General features: G+C 36.9%; 1 protein-coding gene across 9 annotated transcripts in view; it reads left to right on the forward strand.

The window, feature by feature from the left end:
• Positions 1-25471, forward strand: part of HERC1 (HECT and RLD domain containing E3 ubiquitin protein ligase family member 1) — a 143664-nt gene that overhangs the window by 88104 nt on the left and 30089 nt on the right. For 5 of the 9 annotated variants that reach the window (XM_023255225.2, XM_023255231.2, XM_023255227.2 and 2 more), the window contains 18 exons: positions 1693-1853; positions 7666-7782; positions 7984-8215; positions 9109-9233; positions 10423-10643; positions 11593-11861; positions 12606-12658; positions 13351-13551; positions 14172-14346; positions 16566-16836; positions 16969-17182; positions 17943-18199; positions 19300-19427; positions 20758-20885; positions 22106-22306; positions 23501-23631; positions 24433-24632; positions 25009-25114. In XM_023255225.2, coding sequence (XP_023110993.2) covers positions 1693-1853; positions 7666-7782; positions 7984-8215; positions 9109-9233; positions 10423-10643; positions 11593-11861; positions 12606-12658; positions 13351-13551; positions 14172-14346; positions 16566-16836; positions 16969-17182; positions 17943-18199; positions 19300-19427; positions 20758-20885; positions 22106-22306; positions 23501-23631; positions 24433-24632; positions 25009-25114 — 3190 coding nt within the window. The remainder of the gene's footprint in view (positions 1-1692; positions 1854-7665; positions 7783-7983; positions 8216-9108; positions 9234-10422; positions 10644-11592; positions 11862-12605; positions 12659-13350; positions 13552-14171; positions 14347-16565; positions 16837-16968; positions 17183-17942; positions 18200-19299; positions 19428-20757; positions 20886-22105; positions 22307-23500; positions 23632-24432; positions 24633-25008; positions 25115-25471) is intronic. The other 4 variants (XM_023255233.2, XM_023255234.2, XM_023255228.2 and 1 more) reach the window with 3 other exon arrangements.

The following is a 25471-nucleotide window of genomic DNA, read 5'->3' on the forward strand; positions in this document are numbered from 1 at the left end:
TGGTGTCCACAGGAGCCACCTGGGAGGCTTTTTAAGGCTCTGGGACTGTAAAGTATCCCCCTGTCTCATTCAGTAGGTCTGGTGGGGCACAGTTTGCATTCTAATTAAGGTTCCCCAGTGATTTTTTTTTTTTTTTAATGTTTGTTTTTGAGAGAGAGTGTGCATGTGCGCCTAAGCCAGAGGGGAGCCAAGAGAGAAGGTTGTCACAGACGATCTGACCTGATCCGAGGGTGGGCTCTGCGCTGAAAGCAGAGGGCCTGATGCGGGGCTTGAACTCATGAACTGAGAGATTATGACCTGAGTCATAAGGGACCTGACCGGACCCTTAATGCAGTAGTCTTTAGCTCACACAACTGAGTTACTGCTCTGGTCTTGGGCAGGAGGAGTAATAATCCTAGCAGCTACCATTGCCCAGTCCTCACATATCCTAACTCTCTCACTTGATAACAGTTCCACGGGGGTGCTTCTGTTCAAGAAAGGAGGAAAAGAAGAATGATAGGATATTCTAATATGGTTTTTAATCCTTGTTGCCTTCCAAGCTGTGCAGTGTAGACATGGCATTCACTGGTAGAATAATATTCCCTTGCTCTCACAGGCATTCATAGACCTTGTGACTCCTCCTTTCTTCTCAGTCTTTGCCTGCTGTTGGCTGGGACTATATTAGAGCTGCTGTTGTCTCTGCCTGACTAAGCATCATTTAACACTAGAAAGATCAGGGAACAACTGCTGCCTGTGTGAATATCATGTATCAGTTATTTGACTGGGTAGACAGTATTTTTTGATGCTTAAAAGGTTATTTTGTTGGACAAATCTAAAGAGTAGACAGTCAATGAGGACCTTCCTGGATTTTATTCTTAAGCCAGTGTGTGCCTTCTCAGCCTGAGGGGGCTGCCTCTCTTGTACCTTTCCCCCTCTACATGGCTGGCATACCATTCATATGCTGTTTTTCAGTTGTGTTAAGTGACTGGGCAGTTCTCTTTTCTTTCCATAACTTACCTATAGTCTATTACTTTGAATACCTGTGAATAATTTCATGGCTAGCTAGTAAATTTATATTTGAAGTAACTGTAATTTAGCTATCTTTAAAATCCCTTATTCTTTAACTACTGTATACCTATCAAAATAACCCTGTCATCTTCTTATAGTAGAAGGAAAGCTCCATGAAAGCAGGGGTATTTTAAAAATCTATTTTAGGGGCGCCTGGGTGGCGCAGTCGGTTAAGCGTCCGACTTCAGCCAGGTCACGATCTCGCAGTCCGTGAGTTCGAGCCCCGCGTCAGGCTCTGGGCTGATGACTCAGAGCCTGGAGCCTGTTTCCGATTCTGTGTCTCCCTCTCTCTCTGCCCCTCCCCCGTTCATGCTCTGTCTCTCTCTGTCCCCAAAAAAATAAATAAACGTTGAAAAAAAAATTAAAAAAAAAAATAAATAAAAATCTATTTTATTAATTGCTGCCTTCCCCTCACCTGCTATGTTGCTAGCATTTTGCCAAACAAATGGTAACATATTACTTTTATAGTAAATGTATCCTATGTGATAATGATTATTAAAATTGTTGGGAGTCTTTCTCCCCTCCTCCATTAAACCATAGCTAACTTAAAGTTTTCCAGGTTGAATATTCTTCTATAAGAAGGTTGTGATGTATGTATTATTTTCTAATTGGATTATTATGCTAACCATTATTGTTTTCTTAAAGGCAAATGTTCTCTAGTTACCCAACTACCACTGTACTTCCCACACGTCGTGCACAGACTCCTCCAATATCATCGTTACCAACCTCTCCTTCTGATGAAGTAGGAAGAAGGCAAAGCTTAACTTCTCCTGATTCCCAGTCAGCAAGGCCAGCTAACCGCACAGGTGCGTGTGCTGTCATGCACTATGACACCCAAACCTCTTGGCATTCCTGATGTGTGGGACTTCATAACGTGGGCATTGTGTTTTTTCTCATTGAAGGTAAAACAGTGATTTTGATTAAGGGTGATCTGTCCTATCAAACTAAATTGTCTTCTCTATTTTGAAGCTGTAGATTCATTTATGGCTAGTTGGGAGAGAAAAGGTATGCTCTACATCAGTCATACTAGACCCTTCTTATTTTCTGTTATAGGCATTTTTAGTGTTATGAATTTCCCTTCACCATTGCTTTTGCTGTAACCTCCACATTGTGAAATGCTGTGTTTCCATTTTCATTCAGTTTAAAGTACTAATTTACCATGGATATCTTCTTTGACAATTTTGGTCATTTAGAAGTATGTTATTTTGTTTCCAGATCTTTAGGAATTTTCCAGATGTCTTTCTCTTACTAATTTCTAATTTCATTGTTATCAGAGAATGCATCTTGTATAATATGAATTTTTTTAAATTTATTGAGACTTATTTTATGGCCCAGAATATGGTCTGTTTTGGTAAATATTCCATGTGACTTGGAAAAAATGTGTATTATGCTATTGTTGAGTGGAGTGTTCTGTAAATGTTTGGTCAGTCAAGGTAGTTGATTGTTTTTTCAAGTCTTCTTTATCTCTACTGATAAAGAAGTATCAGTAAATATCAGTATTTGGTCTACTTACTGTATCAATTATTGATAGAGTAGTGTTGAAATCTCTGCCTGAAATTGTGGATTTGTTTATTTCTCCTTTCATTTATCAGTTTTTGTTTCATGTCTTTTAAAACTCTCTTTGGGTCCATAAATATTTAAGATTCTTATGTTTTCATAATGAATTGACCTCTTTGTCATTACCAAGTGACTCTCTTTACTCCTGGTAATATTCTTTGTCCTTAAATCTGCTTTATCTGATACAAATATATTAGTGTTAGGATGGTATGTTGTCTCCCATCATTTTTGCCTTTTACTTTTTTGTGTCTTTATATTTAAAAGGGGCTTTGTAAAGGCAGCCTATCATTGGGTCTTGCTTTTTTCATCCAACCTGGTATTCTCTATCTTTTAATTGGTGTGTGTAGACTGTTTACATTTAATGTGATAATTGGTAGGGTTGTGTTTAAAGTTACCATCTTTCTGTTCACGTTGTCTGTTCTTTCTCTTTTCCTTCTGTTTGTCTTTTTGTTAAATTCATATTTTACATTATTTCATTTTACCTCCTTTGTTGGCTTATCAGCTATATGTGTATTTTTAGAGATTATTTTCAGGTCTATAGTATACATTTTTAATTATTACAGGCTACTTTCAAGTACCACTTCATATATATTAAAAATTCTAACAATGGTATACTTTTATTTCCCCTTTCTTAGTCTTTGTACTTTTATCATACATTTAATATACACATAGGTTATAAAGCCCATAACACATTGTTATTATTTTTGTTGTAAACAGCCAGTTGTCTTTGCAAGAAATTTGAAATCTAAAGTATGTATTTTATATTTACCCACATATTTATCAGGTCTTAGATTCTTTATTTCTTTATGTAGTTCCCAATTTCCATACGGTATAATTTCCTTCTGCTTTCCCTTTAACATGTCTTGTAATGATCTGCTAGTGATGAATTCTTTTGGCTCTTGTATATCTAAAAGAGTATATTTCACCTTCATTTTTGAAAAATATTTTCTCTGGGTATAGAATTCTAGATTCACGATTTTTTTTCTTTTAGTGCTTTAAGATCCTCTGCTGTCTTCTGGCTTGCATGATAACTTTTCTTTCATTCTAATCTTGATGTAATATGCCTTTTTCTCTGGCTGCTTTTAAGATTTTTCTGTTTTATCACTAGGTTTAAGCAACTTTATTATGATCTGCCCTTGTGCTTGGGATTTATTGAGCTTGTTGGATCTGTGGATTTATAGTTTCATTAAATTTGGAAATTTTTAATTCATTATTTTTCAGATGTATTTCTGTTGTATAACTCCATTTCAGTGTCTATGGTTATGTGTATACAAGGCCACTCACTTGAAGTCGTCCCACAGATCACTAATGCTTTGATTTTTTTAAATATATTTTTATTTATTTTTTATTGTTTATTTAATGTCTGTTTCCATTTTGGATAGTTTTTATTGTTGTGTTTTCTGGTCATTAATCTTTTCTCCTGCAGAATCAGATTTGCTCTTAATCCCATCTAGTACTTTTCCATTCATACATTGTAAAGACAGTCTTCCATGTCTTTAACATGCTTATTAATCTTTTCTCTGCCTTATCAAATACATGGAATAACAGTCAGTGCTCACTATTAGGATAGTTATGTTCTTCTATAAAGTCACTGTGAACATTGAATTAGTGAAAAATGAACCATTACTCCTAAGGGAGAGATAAGGGTAGGTTTTTGTGAACTTCTGGTCACATTTTGTCAAGTATATAACCTTGTTTTATGTATGTTTCTATTTAAATACATTATATTTAATATATATTATTGATTCATTAGCATTGAACTCATGGCCAAGAGCACCATAACTCATGCCTGAATGAAATTTATGTGACACATACATTTTCTCCATAAGTCATATCGTAGCCTTCTTGGACGTAGAAACACTAGACAGGGGCTCCTGGTGGCTCAGTTCGTTAAGCCTCTGACTCTTGATTTCGGCTCAGGTCATGATCTCACAGTTCGTGAGATTGAGCCCCCAGCATTGGGCTCTGTACTGACACTGTGGAGCCTGCTTGTGGATTCTCTCCCCCTCTCTCTGCCTCTTCCCAGCTTGTACGCACACACTCTGTCTCTCTCTCAAAATAAATAAATAAACTTAAAAAAAAAAAATAAACTAGCAGCATTTCAGCATTATGCTTCATGGCCATTTTAAATAGTGAAGTCACCAACAAAAAGCACAAAACTGCAAAACGCATGACACTAAATAGACCATGAAAAGGAGACTTGTTTACAGTCTCGGAGCTCAAACAAGAGTGTAAGCATCACCTGTTATACCTCAGCTAGGAACCAGTGTGTCAGGAGATTGAAATGTTTTTGTCACTGCGTGCATGTAAATTACTGTGAAAGCACCACAAGTATTGATTTGGGAGTTACAAATTAACTTTAATGAGTAGATGAATTTGCAAATATGGAATGCACAAATAATGAACATCACCTTTATACCTGTTTAAATATCATTCTCTTCTTAGCACATATCTAATTTCTAGGTCTGTTTCTGTTGACTAATTTTTCTACTTATTTTGAATTATATTTTCTCGGGGTTTTTTTTGGGGGGGGATGTTTGGTAATTATATATTGGTTACTAGAGATTGTGAATTTTACCTTTTTGGGTGCTTGATAGTTTGTATTTATTTAAATATACTTTAACTTTGTTATAGGATACAGTTAAATTACTTGGAAATGATTTGATTCTTTCAAGCCTTCCTTTTAAGCTTTGTTAGGAGGGACCAGAACAGCCTTTAGCTTGGCTAAATTTTTCCCCACCACTGAACTAATACCTTTCTTAGTATTCTATCCAGTGCCTTGTGTATTGTAGTTCTTTCCTTCTGGTAACACAAATTCTTCCCAACCCTGTATGAGCCTCGAGGATTGTTCTGCCTGCTACTTTTTGGTAATTCCTTCCCTAGTTCTGGGTAGTTGCTGCATTAACATCAGCTGAAGACTTGAGGGAAAAAGAAGGACCTTCTGTACATTTCTGAATTTTGCTTTTTGTGCAGCTCTCTTCTTTCTGTACAGTTTTCTCCTTTCTGGTGTTCTACCCTGTGAATGCTAGCCATCTTGAATTCTTTACTTTTTTGTCCTCAGTTCAGAGAGGCCGCTGAGTTTAGCTTGAATTTGCCCTCCCTGAACTGCAGCTTGGAAATTCTCTCCAGCAAATATGCTGAGGCAATTGTATACCTCGCCTCATTTGATTTCCTTCTCTCAGAGATCACTGTCCTACGTTGCCTGCCATCCAGTGTCTACAGACCATCATTTGATATATTCCATCTGTTCTTTTAGTTGTTAAGGTGAGGGTAAATCCAGCCTCTGTTCTTCTATCATGGCTAGAAGCAGAAGTCCAACAAATGTGTCAGGACTATTACCACTGTAGGAGTGGTGACATTTTTTAAGCAAAAATGAAAGTTGTTATTCTCCCTGCTTCCTTCTTCTTTCCTTCCTAATTGAATTCAAAAACCATTAAATGAGGCACAGGGCTTCTATCAGCACTGTCCACTGAAAGGACCTAGGAGCAGTGATGCCTTAGTAGCAATAAACACACCTAGTGCCAAGATCCTGTCTTCTAAATACCATTCTCTACTAAAAGAGAACCCTATCTCCTGGTAGAAATGGCTGATTTCAGGGTTAAGTATGAGATGAGCCTAGAATATCTTGTGCCAGAAAGTGATAAACTGCTCAGAGAATTATGAGCACATGCCTCCAGGATATAGAAACTAGATTGAAGGGACATCTTCTAGCCAAATCTGGAATGTTTGGGGCATCAAAATAAATAATCATTGTTATAATAACATATAATAACCCACAAATACAATGAAAATCTCTACTGATGGAGAAAGGAGACTGATAAATCTGAAAGCAATGATGGAATTAGAAAATCCTGGGGCTCCTGGGTGGCGCAGTCGGTTAAGCGTCCGACTTCAGCCAGGTCACGATCTCGCGGTCCGTGAGTTCGAGCCCCGCGTCAGGCTCTGGGCTGATGGCTCAGAGCCTGGAGCCTGTTTCCGATTCTGTGTCTCCCTCTCTCTCTGCCCCTCCCCCGTTCATGCTCTGTCTCTCTCTGTCCCAAAAATAAATAAACGTTGAAAAAAAAAATTTAAAAAAAGAAAATCCTAATTTGTCAACCATCATCATCATCATCATCATAATAAATAATTCAGCCAATAAACATTAATGGATGTTAGTGAGTCTCACTTTGATGAGGAATGGGCTATTTACACATAATTCCTCCCAACAAATATTTATTACAAAGGGAGAAAAAAAAAAAGAGTACCTTTTTTAGTTAATCAGGAGATAAACTAGCAGATACCAGCTTAACTCAGGTGATCAAAGTTAGCATCACCAGCAATGGGACAAGTTGAAATCATGTACCATCTAGTAGAATGTAATGAGAAGAAGGCAGAATAGTTTTGTATTCCTGCCAAAAAGCACGTGAAGAAACATCAGACAAACCCAAATTGAGGGACTTCCTATCATATAGCTGGCCTGTAATCTTAAAAGTATCAAAGTGATTGAAGGAGACTGAAGAGATCTGAAAACTAAATGGAAGGATGATAATCCTGGATTGGATCTTTTGCTGTAAAGAACATTATCAGGAGTTCTGGTGAAACTAGAATGAGATCTGGATTAGATAGATATTAACATTGTTAATTTCCGGACTTTGATACTATGTTATGCAAGACAGTGTCCTTATTTGTAGGAGTTAATTAACTGTTAGAGTATTCAAGGGAGTTGAAGCATCATGTCTGCTACTTATTCTCCAGTGGTTCATGGGTAAAAGAATTCTTTTGTACTATGCTTGCAAATTTCTGTTAAGTCTGAAATTTTTTGTAAGTTAGAAACTATTTCAAAGTGAGAAAACATTTAGTATTTTTTTCAGCAGCTTTGTTTTATGTTAGCTTTATGAAAAACCTTAAAAAGCTGTAACAAAATCCCATTTAGTTCCACATTTAGTGAATTCTGAATAGAATAAAATTTCAATAAATGTAGACAGTATTAGGAAATTGGAGACTTAACAGTTACTATAAGGACACTTTTTACTCATAGTATGTACTGATATTTAGGACTTTACTCTCTTTCTTTTGTTTCAGCCTTGTCAGACCCAAGCAGCAGGCTCTCAACTTCTCCTCCTCCTCCAGCAATTGCAGTACCCTTGCTGGAGATGGGGTTCTCTCTCCGGCAGATTGCCAAAGCCATGGAAGCCACAGGTAGGATAAGTTTTTATATATCCGTATATACATATAGGAGAAGCCCGATATTATAGAGGGTGACACATTGTTTTAAGAGACCGTAAAACTTTTTAATAGCAGATTTAGTTATAATGGTGTCATAGCAGACACTCTTACATTGGTGCCATGAATAATTATGTTGCCCAAAATCAGTATCATACTTTTTTTTCACCTGTTCAGGTGCTCGAGGAGAGGCTGATGCCCAGAACATCACTGTCCTTGCCATGTGGATGATAGAGCACCCTGGGCATGAGGATGAGGAGGAACCCCAGCCAGGTAGCACAGCTGACTCAAGACACGGAGCAGCTGTCCTAGGCAGTGGTGGGAAGTCAAATGATCCCTGTTATTTGCAGTCACCAGGAGACATACCATCAGCTGATGCTGCTGAAATGGAAGAAGGCTTTAGTGAAAGGTGAGAGTCCGGTTTCTGTACTTGTTTTATGCGTTATAAATGGTGCTTCCAAGTGTCCCAGTTATTTCCCTTCATAGATGCTTTTAATGGTTTGTAAAGCTGATAACTAGAGGTATATGAAAAGATGGACGTTTTGCTTACAAGTTTATGTTTCTGTGAAGCGTAAAAATGATATAAGTCTTGAATGGATGTTTTTGTAGAAAATAGGTAATAATTTTTACATGAAATAAAACTGAAAAGAAACAATTAAAACAAGTTTATTCTGAAATAAAATAAACATTCTGATAAAATAATTCTCCTTTATAAATGATATAGAATGTTCATTTTAATATTAGAAATTGATTTAATGGATTTGGTTACCAAGGCTTGTGTCTTATATGCAGACTTGTTTCTGACAATCTCAGTGGATATTTTCATAACTTTGAAATATGTTTCTTGTAGGCAGGGATTGTCATTTCAAATTTTAAGTGTTGAATCATTTAGAATTTAGTTAAGACCATTGATCTCTTTTGGATCTGAACACGCATTAAGCATCATTCCCTTGTTGGCATAATTCAAAATCAGGTAAGGGCACTTGACTAGCTTAGTTGGTAGAGTGTGTGACTCTTGATCTCAGGACCATGAGTTCAGGTTCTATGTTAGGTGTAGAGCCTACTTAAAAAAATAAATAAAAGTAAAAAAAAAATAGGTAAAATTACTGCTTAGGGCAATATGACGTATTTATAATTTACGAGCTTTACCAAAGACAAGCTATGTTTCAGTTTTATCATAAATATATTCTATTCTTGGTAATATTTGGAGGAAAAAGCAAGACCATAAGTAAGCTTGTGCCTGTGCTTTCCATTTATGATGGTTCTTAAAAGTCTGTGTTGCTTTTAAATTTGCACTTGTAGCGCTGATAATCTGGACCATGCAGAGAATGCAGCTTCTGGAAGTGGACCACCAGCTAGGGGTCGCTCAGCAGTAACAAGAAGGCACAAGTTTGATTTAGCTGCTCGCACATTGCTAGCAAGAGCAGGTAATTATATGTTTCACATCCTTCTATTGGTGAAAGTCATATAGTTTATATTTTAAAGTCAGTGTGAAAGCAGCATTAAAGAAGATGAACTAATGATACTAAGTACTCAGTTCCTCCACATTAACAGAGCAGCTATTTGCATTTTTCTTCCTGTTTACATAATTTTGCATTGAAATCACAGCATACTTTCATAAATTTATTTTTAAGCTCCCTCTGGGTACAGAAGTCTATACTGGTTACTTGTAGATACTGAGGTATTTCATAAATGCTGTCTCTGCTCTCGAGCTGTTTATACTTTAAGAAGTGAAGATGAATGTTTAAAATGTCACATTAGGGGCGCCTGGGTGGCGCAGTCGGTTAAGCGTCCGACTTCAGCCAGGTCACGATCTCGCGGTCCGGGAGTTCGAGCCCCGCGTCAGCCTCTGGGCTGATGGCTCAGAGCCTGGAGCCTGTTTCCGATTCTGTGTCTCCCTCTCTCTCTGCCCCTCCCCCGTTCATGCTCTGTCTCTCTGTCCCAAAAATAAATAAACATTGAAAAAAAAAATTTTTTTTAAAAATAAAATGTCACATTAATATTAAGAAGGAGCTAAAAAGAGCGCTGTGCTAAAGTGGTCACTGGCTTTTCTGATGTACTCTGTGGACCTTAGGACAAAACTACTAGGTAGGGCCCTAGAAAAGCAAAAGTAAATTTCATTGTTACATTAGTAAATACTTCTGGGATTATGCTCTAGACATGTGAAGTGTAATTTATAGGGAACATATTTTCTAAACTAAAAACTAGGATGTGTGACTTGTCAAAATGGTGTTTGATTTTTGAACTATTAAAACATAATTTTTCAGTAATTTATAGTAATAGTGAGAAGTTAAGACTGAACTAGAAAATACAGGATGTGTACTTAATATATAATGACTGATTTTTTTAAGTAACCCTAAAAGAATAATAACAGCTCACATTTACTGAGTGTTTTCCATATTACATTATGAAGTATTTTACATGGATTATCTTACTTAAACCTGTTAACAGCCCTGTGAAGTATGAGTGCTATTACCCCATTTTATAGAAGAAGAATCACACATGATAGGTCAAATTTTATGATTATGGTCTGGAATCCAGGCAGTTAAGAACTGGTGAAATATTCAGAATTACTTTATGCATGTAAATAAAATGCCTTTTTTGTTTTGTTCTGAGCGGGGTTATACCGCTCTGTGCAGGCCCACAGGAATCAAAGTCGGAGAGAAGGAATATCTTTGCAACAAGACCCAGGGGCGTTGTATGACTTTAATTTAGATGAGGAATTGGAAATTGATCTTGATGATGAAGCAATGGAAGCTATGTTTGGACAAGACCTGACCAGTGACAATGATATTCTGGGAATGTGGATCCCAGAGGTACTGGATTGGCCTACCTGGGTGTGTGTGATTGCAGCGGGGGCTGCTCTGACTTATTTTCCTGCCCTCCTGTTCATAGAGCTTACTAATAACAGCCTTGCCTAGAGTTGTAACACTCTGAAAAGTCTTAGATCTCATTCTAAAGTTTGGGGCTCTAATGCTTAAGGTTACTTTGATACCTACAAACCAAAAAGAAGAAGCGTCTCTTGCTTTCTCTGTACGATTTTATCGTTTCCCTCCCCAGACTAGATGAATAGAGCCATATTTTGTTAATATTTGATTGTAATGTCAAAGATAGATTACAAAACCGGCATCAATTCTTAGCTCTTCTGGGTGTATAACATGGCTGCTGTGCTCACCTTTCTATCTGAATGCATGCTCTTCTCCTTCATAGGTTCCATTTAATCACTGTAGTGCCTCATTCTAAGAACCAGTGCCACCTAGGTCTTGTAACTACCTCCATCCAGGGGCAGGGTCATGGTGGGTTTGTATGTTTTCATTGTTTAGCCTTATGCTTTTGTAGCGGGGAGCGTGAAAACTTCACAGGTCTGAATCCTATAGAAAAGAGCATCTACTATATTAAGTTAATAAGATAAATGAATCCTAATGACTTCTTAGAAATTCAGATAATAGATATGCATGTTATGACCAGATGTAAAGTAGGTTTATTAGAGGAATTTTTAAAAAGCCATTTGAGATAGCGCTAATTGTCATTTTTATGAACTCTTCTCAGTAGGAGAGTGAGTTAATTTTATTATAACTTATTAGATTGAGAAAGAGCAAGGAACACCTTGAGATCACGTGATCTAAATTCTGATTTGAAAGAAATTTGTTACGTAACATTAATGAAAATCCTGCAAATGTTCCAACGTGTGTAAATAAAGTTATTAATTTAACATATAAATATCTATTTACCTCTTCTTAATTTTATGTTAACTTGACTAATGATTTGATATAAAATTTTGTGCAGCATGTTTGTGAGTCTGAAGACAGGGAAGAAGTGGTGGTGTGTGAACTGTGTGAGTGCAGTGTCGTCAGCTTCAACCAGCACATGAAGAGAAATCACCCAGGCTGTGGGCGCAGTGCAAACCGCCAGGGCTATCGCAGCAACGGCTCCTATGTGGATGGCTGGTTCGGTGGTGAATGTGGGAGTGGAAATCCATACTACCTGCTCTGCGGCAGCTGCAGGGAAAAGTACTTAGCCCTGAAGACCAAATCCAAGACAACAAGTTCTGAAAGGTACCTTGAAATTGCGAAGATATCCAAACCCCCTCTGAATGAAGAGTATAAAGTATCTCTCATCAAGACCTGGGAATTAAAGCTTATTTTAATGTGAAGAGTTACACTTAACCTTTCCCTAAGTCCTATGACTGCTGAATTGGGGGCAGGAAGGATGAAGGTGGTTGAGGAATTCATGTTTTGCCAGAGCTGGGATCCTGCAGTCCATGGCAGCAGGTTTTTGACTGGAGTTTGACTCTATTAACCTTCAACTTGTCGGCAGGTTCTGGGCAGGACCCTTGCCTTAACCTTCAGGAGGCTTATGGTCAATTTTTTTCATTGTGTTTTTCACTCTGTTTTTGTTTGACATCTTAATTAAGATCTTTTTGTTGATTAAAAAAAAATAGACTGTTTAGATTAAATGGAGCTTCCGTGAAAATATTACTTCTTTATATCCTTGAATAGCAATTAATCTGTAGTGAGCAGGGCTTTTGCCCTTACTGTCAACTATTAAAATCTTTAAGGTGGTCTGGATGAGGGTTGTAGGTGACCTAGAAACCTCCCCAGGAACTTGGTAAAATGATCATTGATTTTGTAAGCATGTGTGTAACTACATACCAGGAGTTTTTCTTAGCCCATAACCTGAAACACTTTATTTTGTGTTGCTTTATTAATGACCTTTTAAAATGTTCTAATGACTTAATTTGCATTTTTGGGTACTAACTGTTTTGTATAAAAATACAATGTTCTTCATGTTTGGTGCAGGTACAAGGGACAAGCTCCAGATCTAATTGGCAAGCAGGACAGTGTGTATGAAGGTAGTTGTTTTGAGAGCTTCTTTATTTTACGTGTATTTTTGTATATACCTTCTGCTTAACATCTGTTACTAAAATTTAGTTTATGTGTATGTGTTGGTATTTAAGTACATAGTAACTTAAAACTTTCTCTAAAAAGCTAAAGGTAGTTTGAAAGCAACAGCCCTAGTTTTAAAAATCAAAGGGAAAGGACCTGGGTTCAAATACTAGCTTTACCACAGAATGTTAATTTCTGTGTGACATATATTTTTTTCAAAGTAGGGAAAGTATGGAGTACATTTTGAATTTCCATCCTGATTGAGGAAAGTAAAAAGTAGAAAACTGATGACAGCGTGAATTTATATGGAGCATTCATTTACTTCAAATAACTGATTCTCTAATGATTATGGATAGCATTAAGAACTCTTTGTTGGCCCCGTAACAGTAGCTTTTATTAGCTGAAACCTTCGTTACCAGCTGTAACATTTGCTGTTGCTTTAGGTGGGTTTGACTCAGACTCCCTTTCCGTTAGACTCTCACTATGCTTCAGGGAGTGCAGTTTGGTTGGGTCACCAGGAGATGGTGCCATAGCATATTTTGTGGGCACTGGGCTTTCAGTCCATCTGCATTTTAGACATATCTCACAGTAACCATTGCCAGCAGAGTTACTTCATGTTTATATTCACATACCATAAATTCATTTATTTAAATTCCAGAAGACTGGGACATGTTAGATGTTGATGAAGATGAAAAGCTAACAGGTGAAGAAGAATTTGAATTGCTTGCTGGACCACTTGGTTTAAATGACCGACGCATTGTACCAGAACCAGTTCAGTTCCCTGACAGTGATCCCTTGGGAGCATCAGTAGCAATGGTAACAGCTACCAACAGTATGGAAGAGACTCTAATGCAAATAGGTAAACTGAAATGATAATTGGTATTGATTTTATAGAGTCTGTATTAATTTGTTTCTTAGATTAGATAAGTAGTAATACAACATTGTTCCACCCCATCAAGTATCCTTAGCTAGTTGTTTGAACATTTTCAAGGTATAAGGTAATATTTTTCATTTTTTGCTTTTATGAAATGCCGAAGTAATAAAAAGAAAATTTATAAAATATGAGTATGATTTTTTTTAAAGAAAATAGGGAAATTCTGGAACTGACTAAAACCAATTTTGCAGTCTTTTTTTTTTTTTATGTGCATGAAAGGGTATGGGTAACTTTTGCTCTCGGGAATACAAAATAAAGAATTAGTATTGGTGACTCAGCCCTTTCTGTATACTTAAAGCATATTTTAAAAACTGTATCTTTTCTGTGTCTGTTATATATAATATGATATATGAACAAAATAAAACAAAAAAAATTTAAGGAACATATATAACAGGTTATTGCCTTAGAACTGTCTCTTTCTCCCAAGGAATTTTCTGTGTAACAAAGTCCAAAAGAACAAAACGCATTGGTTTGCTGTGTTTCCTTGCAGCCCAGAACATAGATAGAATGGGAAAACTTTTCAGTGCTCTGGATATGTTTTTCAGGTTGCCATGGCTCTGTAGAAAAGAGTTCCTCTGGAAGAATAACACTAGGTGAGCAGGCTGCTGCCTTAGCAAACCCTCACGACCGGGTGGTGGCTTTAAGGAGAGTGACTGCTGCTGCTCAGGTTCTTCTGGCAAGAACCATGGTAATGAGAGCTCTGTCTCTTCTCTCGGTCAGGTAAGAATTATCGTGTCAGGTGATGCTAAGTTAGTTCCTAGTATATATTAGACAGGAGTTTAGTATTGTTTGGGAGGATGAGATAGAATTTTTAGAGCCTTGAGTATCTAGGCTGTCAAATGAAAGAAGTTGGAGATAGTCATCATTGTTATTCATTCATCCAGTTGGTAAATACTTAGCTCTTTTTAGGTAGAAAATAAGAGTATTATAGTAGCTGAGTAAACTGCAAACATTTTTAATTTTATTATCTGAAATGAGAAACTAAAGCTTTCAATCCGTTTGATGCAGGATAAAATCAAAAGGTTGAATGAATTTTCTGCAAACTGTGTAGCTATTTCAACCTGCAGATTCCATCATGGAGACTCCTGCCATGTTCATACTGTAGAATGTAATATTAAAAAAGGAAGAGAGCCAAGAATACCTAAAAGACATCCATTTAAGAAATGGTTAAGCAGGGGCGCCTGGGTGGCTCAGTCACTTAAGCGTCTGACTCTTGGTTTCGCCTCAGGTCATGATCTCACGGTTTCGTGTGAGTTCGAGCCCCACGTTGGGCTCTATGCTGACAGTGCGGAGCCTGCTTGGGATTCTCTGTCTCCCTCTCTGTGCCCCTCCCCCACTTGCACTATCTCTGTCTCTCTCAAAAATAAATAAATAAACTTAAAAAAAAAAAAAGAATTGTTGAGCAGAGGTATATAAAAGTAAATCAGTGAAGACAGAAGGACCCTGAAATAAAAATTCAAAAATAGATGAGACTCTGATATTGGATAGTGGAGAACAAAATTTAGAAACTGATCCACACATATAGATAAACACTTGGTGTATGGTTTGATTTATGATAATGTTTATATGGCAGAACAATGAGGAAAGCATGTCCCCTCAATAACTTGGGCTTAGGTCACATGGTTTATTCAACAGGAAAAAGTGAGTCTTGGCCCCAACCTCACACTATATAAAACAAATATTTCCAAGTGGCTCTTAGATCTAAATGTGAAAGATAAATCAATAATGTTTCTCTAAGGTAGGAAGAATTTATTCTCTTGGGATAGGTACAGTTTTCTTAAGTGAGTCACAAAAAGCATTCATCATCAAGAAAAAGATTGATAAATTGAACTACATTAAAAAAGAACTTCTCTTCAGCAAAAGTCATTAAGAAAATAAAAAGCCAAAAGTAAAAAAAATGAGCCACTTAATGGGAGAAGATATGAACAATGCATATAACCAACAGAACATGTAAAGAATTTCTACAAATCCATGAGAAGAAGAGACAACTCATAGAAGAAGTGGGCAAAATGCAAAATAATACAAGAGGATCTCCAAATGGCCAGTAAACATGGAAAATGAGGTCTTCAGCCTCATTAGTCTTCAGAGAAATGAAAATGGAAAACCAGTGAGATATAAATACACCTATTAGAAAGGCTAAAATCGAAAAGACTGTTGGGAAAATGTGAGCACCTAGAAAATGTGGAACACCCAGAACACACTGCCAGTAAGGAAGTGAATTGGTACAGCTACTTTGGAAAACCATTCAATAGTACCAACCAAAGGTGAATATGAACATACTCTTTCACCTAGAAAGCTACTCCTGGGTATATATTCGGCAGAAGTGCTTCTATATGTGCACCAGAAGACATAAGCAAGAACTTCATGGCACTGCTATTTATAATAGCCCCATGCTAGAAACCACCTAATTGTCATCTGTATGGAGAAATGAATTATGGTAGATTTTATTAATATGTCAATGAAAATGAGTATCTACTGCTATAATGCAACAACGTGGATGAGTCTTAAAAGAAGCCAGACACAAAAGATTACAGACTTTATCTTATTTATATAAAGTTCAAAACAGGCAAAACTGATACCTAACTTAAAAAGTGATTGGTATTCGTTATTTTTAGGGGTCTAGTGACTGAGAAGAACCCAAGCAGGCTTCTGAGGTGTTGGTAATGTTGGTTCTGTTTGTGAAAACTCACAGTTTGTGAACTTTCTTGTGTATACTTAGTTATACTTCCAAGTTCATGAAATTAAAATAAAATAATTAAAATCTTAACAGTTTCCAGCTTAATATTTTTTGACTTATCTTAAGATACATATGGCTAGTAATATTGCAGGTTGACTTTTATTTTAGTTATTGGTACTTTGGCTGATAGGTGGGGCTTCCAGTGGTCCCTTCAGAAATCTGTTTTCTTTATCCATCTGAAGTGTTTTTTGTTTCTTGGCAGTGGTTCCAGCTGTAGCCTGGCTGCTGGCCTGGAGTCTCTGGGGCTTACAGATATCCGAACACTGGTTCGGTTAATGTGCTTGGCCGCAGCAGGGAGAGCTGGCCTTTCTACCAGCCCTTCTGCCATGGCAAGCACCTCAGAACGCTCACGAGGCGGGCACAGCAAGGCCAGTAAGCCCATCTCTTGCCTGGCCTATCTGAGCACAGCAGTGGGATGTCTGGCATCAAACACTCCTAGTGCTGCCAAACTCCTGGTGCAGTTGTGTACACAGGTAAGCTGGTTTTCAGTGCTTTTCGTGTTGCGTTATTTCTGACCAATTCTTAAAGAGCCTTTTGAGGTGAAATCTTTTTGTTCCAAAATTATATGTAAACATTAAACCTGTTTGTTCCAATTGCCTCTTCAGAACTTGATTTCTGCTGCAACAGGTGTAAATCTAACCACGGTCGATGATCCAATTCAGCGAAAGTTTCTACCCAGCTTTCTCCGAGGAATTGCTGAAGAGAATAAGCTTGTAACCTCCCCAAACTTTGTTGTAACTCAGGCCCTTGTGGCATTACTAGCAGACAAGGGGGCCAAACTGAGACCTAACTATGATAAATCTGAAGTTGAAAAGAAAGGTAAGTTTCATACCATTTACCATTTTAAATATACAGTCTTGTAATCAATTTGATGTGTGCTTTTTAAAACGTGTTTTAGAGTTGTAAGTGATAAATTACATAGCGTCACGTATACTTCTTAAGTTCAGATCATAAAAAACTACATGGATCCTTTTTCATGGTGCATGGAAACAGATATTAGAAAATGTACCAAATTAATCTTGGTTTGATTATTCTATTAGATTATGGTTTGAATCACAATAGATAATAATCTTGGTTAGGTGTCCTTAATAAAATTTATGTAAAGATACGGCTATTTTTCTCTTTGTCATAAGATGATAACAGTTTGAAGGGACTCCTTAATCACTATTGTCTCTACCCTTCTCTTCATCAGGACCATTCGGCCAACATAGATGGGCTTTGGGATCTATCAGCCCAGCCCCTTGACTGGCTGTTATGATCACTTTTGAGCAGCAAAAGCCAAACTCTTACTTTTTAGGGCATGCTGTCTCTGCCCTGGCTTTGAAATTATTTCTGATGCATTCTGAATCTGTGTGTACTTAGAGCAAAGACTCTTGATGTACATAAATGTATATTTGCAATGAATCAGATTTATTAGAGAATGTGATAGGAGATAAATGCTTTATACCTTGTATGCATATCTTAGTGAATCGATTGCTTGCAAAAGTGCTAATTTTTAAAAGATATGGGTTAACCCATTTTTTTTGTTTACCACCACCAGCTCTTACCTGGGCATCATTTCATTGTTTTGTTTAAGCAGGTTTAACTGCCCAATTGTATGCCCATCCTTCCTATGATCCTTCTGCTGTAGGCCCTCTGGAGCTGGCTAATGCCCTGGCAGCCTGCTGCCTCTCCTCCAGGCTGTCCTCACAGCATAGGCAATGGGCTGCTCAACAGCTTGTGCGCACTCTTGCTGCACATGACCGCGACAACCAAACTACTCCCCAAACACTCGCTGATATGGGAGGAGATCTCAGGAAATGCTCCTTTATCAAGTTGGAGGCTCATCAAAACAGAGTATGTATTTTGAGCCCTAAGTATGTTAATCCCCCTATGTAAGATGAAATAGTTTCTGCCCTTCTCTGAGAGCTTAGATCTTAAGTGTCTCTCTCTCTGCCTCGTGCACACACACGCACAATTACCAATATTTGTCTAGTAGTTACCAGCTTTCCTTTCTCTGTATGTTGGGTTGACATAGTAGTGTACAAATAGAAAAATCAGATGGGGGATGAGAAGAAAACCAAGGGAATTACCTCACAAAAGATGAGGGCTTATATGTGCAAGAGGAGAAGAAATTGTTAACCGCTGTGTTAATCTAACTTACCAGACCCTTGAGCATTGACAAGGGCAGTTTAGGAAATGAAGACTGACTTCCGTTATTACCACTTTAAAAGTCACTTCTTAGTCTGTGTTGTTTATTTTGTACAACATATGTTGAAATATTTATACTTTATTGAATTAAATAAACATGTTTAGTAAAGATTCTCATAGGTCTGCAATAACTCAAATGAGTTTAGGCATAGTACTTTAAAGCCATACAAATAGATGTATGTTTACAAGCCAATTAGGAAAGAGTGAAACCATGTATATTATGCTATAACATGAATATTTTTCTTTTACAATTTTCTGGTAGATTATTTTTTAATTTGATAGATAATAGAATGACAAAATCATTTGAATCAAAACTTGCTCAAAAATGTTGGACTTTGTCAGAATGAAATCTTGCCATTTGCGACAACATGGCTGAAGCTGGAGAGTATAATGCTAAACAAAATAAATTAATCAGAGAAAGATAATACCACGATTACAGTCATATGTGGAATTTAAGAAACAAAACAAATGAATAAAGGAATAAAAAAGAGACAAGCCAAAGAGTGGACCCTTAACTCTAACAGAACTCTGTAGAGAAGGTTACCAGAAGGGAGGTGGGTGGGAGTGGGAGTGAAATAGGTGAAGGGGTTAAAAGTACACTAATCATGATGAGCACTGAGTAATGTATAGGATTGTTGAATCACTACATTGTGCACCTGCAATTAATATAACACGGTATGTTAACTATACTAGAATTAAAATAAAAAACTTAATTAAAAATCGTTGGACTTTTTCAACCTTTCTAGGTGATGACTTGTGTTTGGTGTAATAAAAAAGGACTTTTGGCTACAAGTGGCAATGATGGTACCATCCGGGTATGGAATGTTACTAAGAAGCAATATTCACTGCAACAAACCTGTGTGTTCAACAGATTGTGAGTGCTAACATCAGCTCTCATGTGTAACATTTAAAATAAGAGAATCCTAACCATGCTTCATCTTGGTTGTGTTAATGTAATCACAGTGTCATTAAAAGTTACTACAATTTTTCTTTTATTTTTTTCTTAATTTTAATTTGTTTTATTTTTTAGAGAGCAAGAGCCAGGAAGGGGGCAGAGGGAGAGAAAGGGAAAATTAAAAAAAAATTTTTTTTAATGTTTATATTTGAGAAAGAGAGGGAGACAGAGAACAGGTGAGGGATGGGTGGGCGGGGGGGAAGACACAGAATCCGAAACAAACTCCAGGCTCTGAGCTGTCAGCACAGAGCCTGATGTGGGGTTTGAACCCACAAACTGGGAGATCATGATCTGAGCCGAAGTCAGATGCTCAACCAACTGAGCCATCCAGGTGCCCTGATTAAGTTTATTTATTTTGAGAGCAGGGGAGAGGCGCAGAGAGAGAGAGAGAATCCCAAGTAAGCTTTGCACTATCAGCGCAAAGCCCAACATGGGGCTCAATCCCACAAACTGTGAAATCATGACCTGAGCTGAAATCAAGAGTCAGATGCATAACTGTTTGAGCCCACCAGGTGCTCTGAGAGAGAGGATCTTAAGCAGACTCCACACTTAGCATGGAGTGTGCGGGGTTCGATCCCACAACCATGGGATCATGACCTGAGCTGAAATCAAGAGTCGGATGCTCAACCATCTGAGCCACCCAGGCCCCCTACAGTTTTTCTTTTAGAATAGTCTTACTATATCTCTGGTGTGTGTTTTTAAATTTCCGGGATAGTAATTAAGAAAATAAAAATTTTAACAATCAGTGTCTTAGAATTAAATCAAGGTCTACTATGCTAGCATTATAAATGTTAAATTCTGTAAAACAGTAGGCTAATATTCCATCATTCTTTAAGGATTATTTAGGAATTAATGATATTTCTTACAGAATGTTAACAGCCTTTATAGTTTTATAGCTGGCATAGGTATTTCCTTTCTGAGAGCTTCCCTAGAGATTAGGCAAACAAGAATCATTGTGCTCTGAATAATAACCAGGTTTACAACCCATAAAGAATCAGAATGTCTTTGTTGAGAAATTATCTACTATGGTAAGTGGGTAATCTAAGCATCACTCTTCTTTAATTCTACATTTTTCACACCATGACAAATGCTAGCAAATATGTGATTGTCAAATACTGCTAGCCACGCTTCTGAAATGAAGAGTCTCTATTTACTTCAGTCCATATGAAACCTTTATTTTAAGATTTGAGGTTTTATATATTTTTGGATGATGGGGATTAGAATCCCATATGTGTCTTTTATATTTTAGAGAAGGAGATGCTGAGGAGAGCCTGGGGTCACCCAGTGATCCAAGTTTCTCACCTGTTTCCTGGAGTATCAGTGGCAAATATCTAGCTGGGGCCTTGGAAAAGATGGTGAATATTTGGCAAGTTAATGGTAAGAGTCATGCCAATACTAGCAAATTACTGAAGGTACTTTTTAAGCCTTTTTTTTTTTTAGCTTTCTGAGTCCAAACAGTGGCTTCCTTTCACCTTGAAACTCACAGTCTGTTCATCAGCTGTGTAGATGTGTGCATATTATAGTTTAAATTAAAGAGGAAATGATCATTTCCTGACTTCTCTTTCTAAGAGTTTTGACTAACCTGGTAATTGTAAGCTAAAAATTCTTTTCACATACTACTATAAGTGTTCAGAATAGGTTTTGAGCTATGAGTTTTCAGTGATGCATTCTTTTGAATCACTTGAAATATTTCTACTAATTTTGTCTAATTCACAGGTACAAACTCATTTCAATTTTTAATATGTCTCTGGAAAGTAAAAATTATTATAATCTTAGGCTTATTGCATAATTTTGTTTTTGCATATTTGAAGAAAGGCTTTTCTATGTTTCACAGATTTGAAGGAAAAGCTAGCCTTAACTCTAGGGAAATTTCTTACGTTAATTTGATTTTCAGTAATTATTAGGAAAGGATGTAAGTGTTTGACATTTCTGCACTGAATATTTTCCTTTACTCCTTTTTATTTTTTTAAAAGTTTGTATTTATTTTTGAGAGAGAGAACGTGAGCAGGGGAATGGAACAGAGGATCAGAAGCAGGCTCCGCACTGACAGCAGTGAGCCTGATGTGGAGCTCATGAACCATGACATCATGACCTAAGCCAAAGTCCGATGCTCAACCGACTGAGCTACCCAGGCGCCCCTCCTTTACTCCTTCTTTAATAAAGCTATCACTTTGAAGCATCTGAGTGGCTCAGTCGGTTAAGCATCCGACTTCATCTCAGGTCATGATCACACAGTTTGTGGTTTGAGCCTCATATTGGGCTCTGTGCTGACAGCTCAGAGTCTGGAGCCTACTTTGGATTCTGTGTCTCCCTGTTTCTCTGCCCCTCCTCCACTCACACTCTGTCACAATTCTCTCTTTCAAAAATAAACTTTAAAATAAATAAAGCTATCATTTTTGTCCCATTAGTAGTTATAGGAAAGCCTGTGAATTTGATAATCATATATAGTATATAAATGAAGGATCCTGCCTTATAATTGTATTTATTAATAGACTATTATGAAATTGAGGACTGCCTTGAGTGAATATTAGAATTAATATTTTTGTATTATTGTTTTTAAGGATTAAGTAACTAGTTAACATTTTCTCCCTCTTTAGGAGGTAAAGGATTAGTAGATATTCAGCCTCATTGGGTATCTGCCCTGGCTTGGCCAGAAGAGGGTCCAGCTACAGCCTGGTCAGGAGAGTCTCCAGAATTATTGTTGGTGGGACGGATGGATGGCTCTCTAGGACTGATAGAAGTTGTTGATGTATCCACCATGCACCGTCGAGAATTGGAACATTGCTATCGAAAAGATGGTAAATGACTTGCGTCTCATTAAGAAAGTATTTCCCCCAATCAAAAAACTTATTTTTTTTGGCACTTGCTTTTAAAAATGCAGAGTTAATATTACTTTTGGCTTTGTTTTCTAAATTTTCCAGTTGGTATTTCGTTTTAGTTAGTTACTACGTTGAAAGATAATTCCCTCCCAACATATACCACATACCTCTGCCAAAATGAGATCTAATAGTATTGTATTAGTCATTCATCCTTTGTGTGAGTGTCTGAAACTTAAGTGGGGCTGCCAATTTCCCTTGAAAGTTAGGAATGTCCAAGAGAAAAGAATTATAATCATTGGTAGAGATGAAATTGTTAACAAATGAAATTGAGGAAATGGAAGGAGGAGGAGGGACGTTCCTGGTATGACAAGAGATAGTAGGAAGTCTCCTTTCATTTATTTTCTGTGTTCCCTTTGGATGCATAGACATCTTACTACATGGTTTTTTTAATTGTTTGGGGGGAGTGGAGTATTTCACAGATCACGGTCCCAGCTTACATGGCACAGAATAGAACAAGTGTTTTTTAAATTTAGGGTTTTTTTTTTAAATAGGTAATACCTTCATGGGGTTCAAAAATCTTAAAGTTTAAAAAGATAGGCAGTGAAAAGTCTTTTTCCCATCCACTCATTCCACATGTCCCCATTCTACTCCCACAGATAAATACTGTTTCTTACTTCTCTTGTAGTTTTCCAGAGTTATGTGTACTTGAAGAAGCAAATATGAATGTAGATTGTTAGAACATGTTTGGTAAAATATGGAAACACGTAGAGTAAGGAATATTAAGCAAAAGAAGGGACAGATAATTTTCTTTCTATGATGGATTATTTCATTTCTCAGTTTCATAGTAGATTCTGGTCCAAAAGGAAGGAACCTGGTAAATGGACTTGGAATCAGCAAGGAATTTAACTTTTCAGTAATCATCTGAAAAGAATAAAAGGTTAAAAATGAGGTAGTCCTTGTCACTTATTATAATACTTTTAAAGTAAGTTACACAGAATCCCTGCTCTCAGCCTACCTTTTATCTAATAAATGCATCAAAGAGATGTTTGGAAATTTACTTGGAGTGGTTGTGGTAGCATATGTTTGTTGCAAAAATATGTCTTTTAAGTTAGACAGTGACATATGAGTGTCGTATTTTTTTTCTTAAAAAAATTTTTTTTTCAATCATGTTAGTGTCTGTAACTTGCATTGCTTGGTTCAGTGAAGACAGACCATTTGCAGTAGGATTTTTTGATGGAAAATTGTTACTGGGAACGAAGGAACCACTTGAGAAAGGAGGCATTGTTCTAATTGATGCACATAAGGTAAAAACATCTTTCCCAGATGGTTACTTTTTCTTGTTTTTTTACTATAGTATTGCTTGATACTAGTTTTCTTTAAACTTTCTTAACATAGTTCACTTATGATTTCATATTCTATTGTTACACAAAATCTTTCGACCATGTATATACATGGAAAGGTCTGTGTAAGAAAGCCATCAAGCCAAGAAAGAAGTAAAACCAAAACAGTAAAATAGGAGCACCCTTGGAACACCCCCTGTCATGCTAGAAATTCCATCTATGAAGAATGATTCCTTTACCTTAAAAAGGATTGCTGGTTCTAATGCTTACAGGGCCATCTAGGCAAAACATAAGTGCTCGAAGGCAGGGGTTGAAAGTGTGAAGGAGGGTAAAAATAAAAAAATGTCAGAAGAACACGACGGCAACCATGTAAACGTACAATATGTCTTAGATTCTCATAATGTTTGCTATTTTGGTATGAAGGATGCTTTTTTTTTAAGTTTCTTTTTCATTATTCTAATGATTACAAGTCAATAATTCTTAAAAATGCTAATGAAAGATAAATATTCCTTCTGAATCAGCATTTCCTAGTTCATTCATTCAACTAACATTTACTGAGCTTTGACTGTAGCAAGTGTATATAATGCAGATTATATTAAAGGGTGAGTTGTCTTGTGATTGGGAATGATATGACGGTATCTTATTTGCGTAAAATGTTGATTTCAAAATAATTGAGTAATGGAAGTATAGGTCATAAATTACTGAGTTTATGGATCTGTGAAGGACGGTTACTATGATTTTTTTTTCTCTCCCTGTCATTTTAAGGATACTCTTGTTAGTATGAAGTGGGACCCAACAGGTCATATTCTTATGACATGTGCCAAAGAAGAAAATGTGAAACTCTGGGGGCCTATTTCAGGATGCTGGCGCTGTCTACATTCACTCTGCCATCCATCTATTGTAAATGGCATTGCTTGGTGCAGCCTCCCAGGGAAAGGATCCAAATTGCATTTACTGATGGCTACGTATGTTATAAATTGTGTGTGTGTGTGTGTCTTAATTTTTATATTATTATGGACTGTTACTTGCACAATATGGCTTTTCAGTGGTCTTAAACAGTTTGCCTGTTACTATTCTTATAATGTATAATTCCATAAGATTACCTTAGAGAAATAAGGCAAAATATGGAAGTTGGAATGCAGTCTCCTTATCTGGGTGTGATGTTGCTAGAATATCGATTCTTCTTGTAATTCTTGTAAAAGATTATAGCATATACCTATTGCAAATAATTTTTAAAATAATATTGTAACAGTTTTATCAGGTCTTTAATTGATTGCTCTTTGAAAGTATATTTACTTCTGCATATTGACATGTTTTGGTTTTACGTGATTAATTTTTAAGTGGCTGTCAGAGTGGCTTGGTATGTGTTTGGCGTATTCCACAAGATACCACACAGACCAGTGTGACTAGTTCAGAAGGATGGTGGGACCAGGAGTCAAATTGCCAGGTAAATGTTCTGGTTCTGGTGTTCTGGTGCTTTTGTGTTATCAACGTAATCCTCCTTTGATTACTGAGATACTCACTACTCAGTATCTTAAAGGGCAAGATCCATTAGGGAAACATGAATAATTGTCATACTTTGTGTGTTTTCTGAATTGGCCTTATTTTTTATAAGTCAGGACGGCATGATTGCTTGTTAAAGTGAGACATTCAAGATACACTGAGTGGTGATCATTTATAGTAATGGATATTATTTGGTACTACAGATAGAGAAGTCCTAAATCTTTGGTACAGTGAAATGGGAACACCACAGGAACACCCCTGTCCAAAGTATCTGCTGCTGATACCACATTCCACCTATGAA

The sequence above is a fragment of the Felis catus genome, chromosome B3, assembly GCF_018350175.1.
Source record: "Felis catus isolate Fca126 chromosome B3, F.catus_Fca126_mat1.0, whole genome shotgun sequence".
NCBI classification, from domain to species: domain Eukaryota; kingdom Metazoa; phylum Chordata; class Mammalia; order Carnivora; family Felidae; genus Felis; species Felis catus.